We start from the raw sequence: 8,439 nt of genomic DNA, 5'->3' as shown, positions 1-8,439 counted from the left end.
GATTTTACAAGGACTGCCACAGGATCTAGAAGCTGGGAAGCCCTAACCAACAGTAGTGGTACTAATATTCCCATCATGACTGATGCCACCGCCCCAAAGCTGAACTCAGGAGTGAGTGACAAAATCACCAGACTGAAAGCATCCCCGGCCGAGCCAGCTGTTGGCCACAGTTCTCTGACTCTTCCCATCTTCTTAACCACCTTGCAGTGCGAGGTTGGAGGCGGGCAGGAGACCCCCACACAAGTAGGCTCTTGTCCTGCTTCTGCTTTAAAGCACCCAGCCATGCAGCCGACCTGACAGCTTCATTTCTCTGATTACATCCCCTGCACACACACACACACACACACACACACACACACACACACACAAGTCATGGCATCTTCGGCATGCAGCTTGTCAAACTGCAGGTGCAAACGTCAGTCAGTGTTCATCCCCCATGGCGGCCTGGCCAGGGTTACAGGTGCTGCCACACACCCGCTGACAGCTTAACTCAGCATTTCCTGCTCTGACCTTTAAATTGCTGCCCTCTTGATGAAAGCTGCCACACGACATGACAGTCACTTGGAGGCAAAGCTCAAGGCAGGAACCTGGACCCCAAGTGAAACAGAAGGAGCCATTTCATCAGGCTGTCATTTGAAATAAATCAGCAGGCCAGGGCGTCTTGGGAAGCAGACAGGGCATGAGCACAAGGCTCCCAGCCTCTTCAGTCTCTCAGGACGCTGTCTGGGCTGAGGCAGAGGCCTCTGCTGGCCTTCCTGCCTCTAGGCCTGTGCTCCAGCCCATCCTCTGCACAGGGCCTGAGGGCAGCCTGGCCTGGGAGTCTGAGGCCCCTAGCCTCACAGCAGGGCCGGCCAGGTCCTCCCTCAGCTCTCAGGCTGGGGGTGGCACTAGGCTTCCTGAAAGTTCCCCTTTCCCCACAGGCTTCATGCTACCCATCCTTTGACGCCACACTCACAGGAGGCTCACCCTTGTCCCTTTCTGGGTTCAGTGGCCCCTCCGGATTCCTGCAGCCCTTGGTCTGTCCTTCTCATTAGTCACTTCTCACCTTGAATGTGCCATGACTTCTGCTTGGCTGTCACGGTTTATTCTTATCATTCAGTTCCTTGATGTGTTACCAACCTTTTATGAAGGAAATTTTCAAACCTACGGCGGTGTGGAAACAGCTGTGCAATGAACACCCCTGTCTCCACTCCCTGGATTTTGTAGTTAATATTTAATATCTCACCATATTTCTTTACTGTTTATTTATCCAGGGTGCTTCTTCTCTCTCTCTGTCTCTCTCTCTCTCTCTTTCTCTCTCTCTCTCTCTCTTTCTCTCTCTCTCTCTCTCTCTTCCTCCTTCCCTCCCTCCCTTATTCCCACCCACCCACACCCACACATACACACACACTCATACCCACAAACACACAATGCATCTTACTTTTTTATGTGTTTCAAGTCAATTACAGACATCAGGCTACCTCACTCCAAAACCCATCATTCTGCATATCTTTATTTATACAGATATTTTTTAAGAACTCTCCTTAAATTGTAGCAAACTTTAGTGTATCATTTGATGACTTCTGAAAACTGCACACCCCTGGAAGCCAGAATTTACCATTGTCCCTAGAAAATCACCTCAGACCACTTGCCAGGCATATTGTTCTCAGTTTTTCCTCCATAGGCTGTTTGCTCCTTTAAAATATCTCCTCAGGAGACTCATGTAGTATGAACATTGTGTTTAAACATTCTGTTTGGCCAGGTACACTTGGCGCAGTGATTTGGAGATCCATCACTCCTACATGTTTGCTGGGTATGCTCGCATTTTTGTGTCTGGGAGGAAGGCTGGAGCTGGCACCTTCTTGTTGTTTTTCCTGTGTGTGGCTGGCCCAGCGTGGGTGTCTATAGCCAGGGCACATCAGTGGTGGCACATAGTAGGACACAGGGCAGAGACGGGCTTTCCTTTGAGAGCTGGTGGACAGGTCCCACAGGGTGGCCCGAAGACTTACTGAGTGCAGAGACCAGGGCAGGACCCAGAGGGAGAAGGCAGGACACACTATGCAGTGCAAAGACACCTTTGCCACCAGCTTGGATAGTTTTTGTCCCTCTCTGATAAGATTTCCCTTTTTCTACCACTACTTCCCAGAGATAGCTACCAGATATAGTTCATCATAAGCTTACATACCTATCTAACTATGCTTTTCAAAGTATTTTTGCATCAATGGGATCATGCAGTTCATAACATTCTCCACCATCTGCACATATTCCATTACATGGATGGAGGAAATTTCTTTCATTAGTCTCCCCTGGTCAATACTGTGGTGGTTCCTAATGTGTGTCTACAGCAGGCTGTGAACACCTGAGGCTCACCTCTCCGTGGGCATGGATCAGGATTCCCCGGGTCAGTTCCAGAAGTAGAACTGCAACAGTAAGAGGACGCACAGGTTAAAAGTGAATCAGTAGAGTTGAACTTCTCCCAAAGAACCTGTGCCAGGCAGCAGGTGGTTTTCCTAGAGCCCGACCTTCCCAGGCGGGTCACTTCCACCCTGTGCCCTTGTCAGTCTCAGGGTTGGTTGGTTGTCCTTCCTCACTGCTTGGCTTCCTCCTGTCCTTGCCAGGGAGCTGCCTGCCTTCTCAGCTCCTCTCTCTCTAGAGCCCCAGGAGGCCTGGTGTAGAACTCTTCCCTCCAGAAAGAAAGCTCTCCATAAAGAAGGACCGGTCTCTGAGCCAGGGACTGGATGGTCCCCATGCCACCCAAGAGCGGTATGCAGTGGGACTCTGTGTCTCCCAGCTCCCTAAAAGCCAGTGTTTGTCCATCCTGGGCTTCATTTTCCTCCTGTGTGTGGCACTGTTGGAGGAATTGGGTGAGGGGTGTTGGAGCAGAAGGAGCAGCTACTGGACAAGGCAAAATCCTTTAACCCCATGTCTCTTCTGCTCAACACCATCACCCTGCCTTTCACTTACCACGACTTGCCAGAGTGACAAGACCCTCTGAGAGGGTCAGTGCCTGGAGACCCAGAAGGTGCTGCTGCAGAGGAGAAGTGATGACTGAGCAGGGCCTGAAGAGTTGCAGGGCGCACACAGTGGGAAGGGGGTCACAGGCATATGGACAGTATGCGCTCTTCCTAAGGAGTCCAGGCACGGCGGGGCCATCCCTCTGAAGCAGCCTCATGATAGGTGCTCAGAACCCCCTTTCCAGAGGAGCAAAGGGGGTGGAAATGGGTCCTGGATTGGGTACTTGAAGTCAGATCCTGGTTCTGTACCTGCTAGGCATCCAAGGGAGGCCATCTGCCCTCTCTTAGCCTCAGTTTCCCTCTCTGTAAGCTGGGGTAGGAATGCCTAGCTCATGGGTGTTGGAGGTTAAGGAAAGTCTAGGTCTGCCTGTAGTATATGCTCAGTTAGTGAGGAGTGCCATTTTGTTGAACACAGCAGTGTTACATGCCTTGGGTCTGGCACAGACTTGCCCACCTCTAGTACCTTCTGCCAGTGTGCTTGTGGCACGAAGGCTCTACTGGCTGTTTTTGCCTCCCCTGGAGACTGATCTCTTCACATGCAGCCAGCTTACTTTTCCCTTCTCTGCCTGTATCTAATTACAATGTGGGTTATCAATTTAAAGTTCTGCCTTACAAGGAAATGCTTCTTTGGGATTAAAAAAAAATCCTGGAATATAAATTGCAGATGACACTTGCATGAGACTGAGGGCCAGCAGCTCTGCTCAGGGTGGCCCTAGCCAGGCTGGTGAAAGGGTTTGCAGGAAACAAGCCCAACTGCTCCTTCCAGGCCTGTCACAGAGCCCCATGTCATGGTGAGAAGGGTCCTTATGAAGTGTGAGCCTTGAGCAGGCAGCCTGGCACAACTGAGTTCAAAGCACCATTGTACCGTTGGTGACTGTGAGTGGGAGAGGACATGTCACTTAGAGACATCAATCCTCCACTGGGTGGACCACTGCCATCAGGTGCCCCAGGGGCCACGCTGGTGCCATAATCAGGAGGCATGTGTCAGGGCAAGCCAAGGGGTAGTGCAGGAAAGCAGGCACTGAACACTGAGGAACTCCTCGGATGTGAACAGGGCAGTAGCCACTGGCCCAGCGAATGGTTGACATGCAGAAATACGAACCCACCAATTCCAGGTGTTCCCATGTTTCCAAGAACAGTGATTGATCGGGATTATTAAAGGAAATGTGCAGACTTTAAATGTTGATACCCGTTTTTGGAAAACACTTGAAAGCCTAACCCAATCAGCACTTGGCATCTAGCCACAGGCCTAGAATCTATTTTCTTCAAAGCAAAAAATTTGCAAACGGTGCCCTGATCAATGGGAGCTGCAGGGAGACCTGAAGCAGGAGGAATCAGGATAGCGAGTTGCAAGGTTGTGCTAGTGTGTGGAAATAAATGAACTGAGCTAGGGCAAATCAAGCTTCCGGGATTGGAATGACCCAGTCTGGGAGAGAAGGTAGTGGTGGAGGTTAATGACCTTGGGCTTGCAGTTAAAGACCTGCATGTTATCCTGGCTAAATCCTTAGGGAAATGGTCTATCAGCTGTCCTCTCTATTCCTTGGTATTTGCTTCAAGGGAGGCTCAGTAGCCTGGTGGCCTCGGGCATAGACCTGCACCTTAGCATATTGGTGTCTCTACACTGAGAGAGGAAGTGCTTGCTGAACCCAAGATGGGTTCTTTGTAGTCCATGAAGCCTCAGGCAGAAGCAGTGGAAGAGTAAGTAATCACAGGAGACTTCCAGAAGCACAGCTAAGACAGGACTTCTCCTTCCACGGGGGATTCTTTTGTGCAGGGTCCCAGAATCTTAGCATATACGGAAGATGAGGCTGGGTCCCTTTAATGGGCTCCAAACATCAGGGGTGAAGAGGAGAGGACCTCCAACAGTCTATGGCCCCCCTATTTACTTAGAGTGGACCCTCTGTTACAATGGGTTAGGATCTGGCCTCCGGAGGTCCGACACGTTTGTTTTGACATGTTTGCTTCCTCACAGGAAGCCCTAAGAATTCCATTTTTGGGGGGGACATACATGTAAGGCAGAGGGAAGGCAACCCTCAGCCCCACCTTACACAGACCTTTGAATGTTGCTTTGCAGAAGACTATCAAGTGATGATTTCTGGAAAAGGATTTAATAATGCCGTAAACCAGGAGGAAGTTATTTGTAGATTCCGCTTCAGCGATAATAAATTCTTCGGTAAGGTGCTCTCTTGGTGCCTCCAAGTGACAAAGTCCATACAACAGGTTGCCTTCCCCTCAGTCAGCCAGGCCTTCAAAGCCCTTGCTGACCATTCACTGTGGGTGCTGTGAGGATAGATCAGCGTATACAAGCAGAAGGAGGGACATGGCTGGGAAGCCTGGTGACCTACACTCAAAACTGGGAAATCATCAACCCCCAACACCACAAGAACCTCTCAGAGCAGGGCTTTACCCCTGCTGAGAATGGCAGTGGTGTGCTGGATGTGCCCTGGTGTATTCCCCCTCCTTGGCTCAGCTCTCACTCGCCTTGAGAGATAAGGACCTGAATCCCCCAAGTCTGCTGGTGAGAAGCACAGGCAGCCCTGGGGCTCTGTGTCTGGGCCAGGTGTGAGAGAGGATGCCAGCTGCCAGATCTGGGCCCTGGAATCCTGGCACAGACACATGTCACATGTGTGACCTTGACCATATGAGGGTTCTAGCCTGAGCATCTTTTTCCTCTACTGTAAAATGAAGCCAATACAGTACTTGAGCTAAGCCATATCACCTCTGTAAGCCTATAATTGGGAAACACTCAGGCATCAGGTGGGCCACTCCATGGTGGGTGAGTGGCCAGCAGAAGCACATGCTTGGGTATGTAGATATGTCCTCAGCACTGAGGTGGGTATGATTCTCCCCAGAGAGTGGGGTGGTACAGTAGGACTTCCTCCCACTGAGCCCCCAGTGCATTCATTTGACCTGACTAGATTATGTTCAGTGACGTCCTACTGCAGGACCATCTGGTAAACCCAGAGCTACCCCCCCCCCCCCCAGACATCACAACATTACATGATAAATGTTTCAGTCCCCCAAGGGAAATGATGTCTCTCGGGGACAGGACAGGCCCCACATTCCTAAGCAGCTGTCCCTTCCCCTCCATTCTCTATGCCTCCCATTGTTTATTGTTGTCTCAAGACTTGTCACTCTCTGCATTTATGTTGCTCCTTATTAGTTATTTCATTGTCTGTCTCCCTTCCACCTTTCAAATGTTGGGCCCTTGAGAGCAGGGACTCAAGCTGCCTTTTCCATTCCAGCTAGGCATTGCACAGGCCCTGGTGCCTGGCAGGGGCTCCAAGGAATGCAGCAAAGGAAAGCTGGCACCAGCCAGAGTGTTAGTCCGCTTGCCAGGGGCCAGCGGAGGGGAGATGGATGCATGGATATGCCCATTGACATTATTCTCTTGTGGTTTTCTCTTAGACAAAAAAGCCAACACTGTGGATAAGAACACCATAACATGCCCAGGAGTAATGATAGAAAAACCAGATAAGTGAGTCCCCAGGCCAGGGGCCACAGGTGCAGTCTTTGCCACTATGAGGCATATAGAGTGTGGGATGTCACCTCTGCTGGGGCAGCACATGTCTGTCTCCCAAAGCCTCAGGGCATTCTCTCCACTGCTCCTTGTTGGTGGTCACCTGAAATGCTCAGGGATCTGCTATTGCCCAGTGTCTGCTGAGGAGGGAGGATACTGGAGATGATCTCCCCGGGGAAGGCCTTTGCTCAAGTTAGCCATCAGAGCTAAGCCGACATACTCTGCAAATGGAGAAAGTCAGGATGGTGACACCATTCGCTCTGCCTGGAAACCCAGCCCATGGCCACGAGTGCATGTGACCCCATGCAGGGTTCCTCATGCCTGGTCGGCCTTCACTGCAGCAGTTGACCTCAGGTGCTTGGGGTGAGCTCCCATACCCATGCCCTGTGCTCGCTGGTGGCCCGAATGCCTGATGATCACTTACAATGAGAAGAAATGTGGGCTGTGGTTTGAGCAGAATGCATGAGCTGTGTCTTTGGGGCTCTTTGTACCTCCACAACTTCTGTGTTTTAGGTTGGTCCACGTGGAAGTTAGCCTGAATAATGCCATCAGCTTCATTAAGAGCAATGCTAACATCACTGCCAAGACCTGTGTAAGCATTAGGGTAAGGCTATATCCTCCCTCCCTCCTAGTGCTGTCCCCACTATCTACACTGAAGGAGCACACAGCCTGGGAGGCAAGAGAGGGGACACAGTGCCAAGGGCTGGAGAAAGGATCTTGTGCAGACAGCCCCTGGGACGGCTTCTCAGAGCAGCTTGAGGCCCTCGGCCCTTCATCGGCAAGCGGTCCACACATCGGGCTGGTGAGGTGCCCTGGGAGCACTTCCACAAGGACACCTGCGGTGTAGCCTCCCGTCCAGGTCCTGCAGAACCTCTGCTCTCTGTAGACCAAGTGTCCTTGACAGCACAGGGAAGGGAATAGAAAGAGTCTAAAAAGAGTCCAGAAATGATGCTAGGGCTCTGCTATCCTGCCTCGCCCTTTGCCACCTCTGTTGGCCCAGGAATCGCAGTGGAGAGCTCGGGCCCCATCCTGCATTCCATCTGGGAGACTAGTGTGTTAGGAACTCGATTCCTGGACCTCTGGGACAGTGGGGTACACCAGATCTGGAGGGTGGGACCAGCAATGGCCGTGTGCAGCCAGGTGTGTTTCAGCAGCTGCTGATACAGCTGAACCCACACCCCCCGTCACTGCCCCTGAGCCCGAGCCCGCTTGGGGAACACCCCTGTCATTTTGCAGAGGGCATCGGCCTCCCCTCAGCCTCTGCTGCTTTCTCGTGCTCCCATCCATCCCTCTCTGCCAGCTCTCTGACCTCTGTGGGACCTTGCTCTCCTGCACGTGGTGGGAAGCTGCCAGGGCTGTCGGGAGGGTTGAGACTCAGCTCAGGGGCAGGCACATGGAAAGGAAGGTGCTGCTCCCAGGTGCCTGCTCCTCAGAGCTCCGCGTCGTCCAGGCACCTGGTGCAGGGCAGCATGACATGGGTGACAGAGCACATTAGGCACGAGAAGAGGGCTTCCTGGGAGGAGGGATGCTCATGCCTAATTGTCACCAGCCTAGTGTCCAGTCTGGGAGGGTTCCAGCAGCGCTGACAGTCCTCTGACTGTCTTCGCTTGTGCCAGGATGGGCACTCACGGATTGGCACACCACATTCAGCCACTTGCCCATCAGGAGGCTGACAGGCCACCCTCAGTGGGCACATTTAGGAAAACACTCAGGAGGAGCCGTGCCATCACAGGCGCCAACCCTGCTTCCCTCTTCAGCTGCCCTGTCTCCTGGGCACAGGCTCTGACCCCTCTAGCTCCCCTGCCTCAGGGAAAGCAGAGCACTTGGTTTAGGGCAGGGCTACACAGCATGCAGCTGAGACGTGCAGTGAGGGCTGACCTGTCACACCACGGGGATCCCACTCCCTGTCAGGGCTCTGGGCCAGAG

At 52.4% G+C, this 8,439-nt stretch overlaps 1 protein-coding gene across 1 annotated transcript in view; it reads left to right on the top strand.

The window, feature by feature from the left end:
- ANTXRL (ANTXR like) overlaps positions 1-8,439 on the top strand; it is a 27,772-nt gene that overhangs the window by 17,334 nt on the left and 1,999 nt on the right. The window contains exons 10-12 of the mRNA XM_029920005.1: positions 5,068-5,166; positions 6,402-6,471; positions 7,027-7,105. Coding sequence (XP_029775865.1) covers positions 5,068-5,166; positions 6,402-6,471; positions 7,027-7,105 — 248 coding nt within the window. The remainder of the gene's footprint in view (positions 1-5,067; positions 5,167-6,401; positions 6,472-7,026; positions 7,106-8,439) is intronic.

The sequence above is a fragment of the Suricata suricatta genome, chromosome 2, assembly GCF_006229205.1.
Source record: "Suricata suricatta isolate VVHF042 chromosome 2, meerkat_22Aug2017_6uvM2_HiC, whole genome shotgun sequence".
Taxonomy (NCBI): Eukaryota; Metazoa; Chordata; class Mammalia; order Carnivora; family Herpestidae; genus Suricata; species Suricata suricatta.
This window is presented reverse-complemented; position numbering and strand designations above follow the sequence as displayed.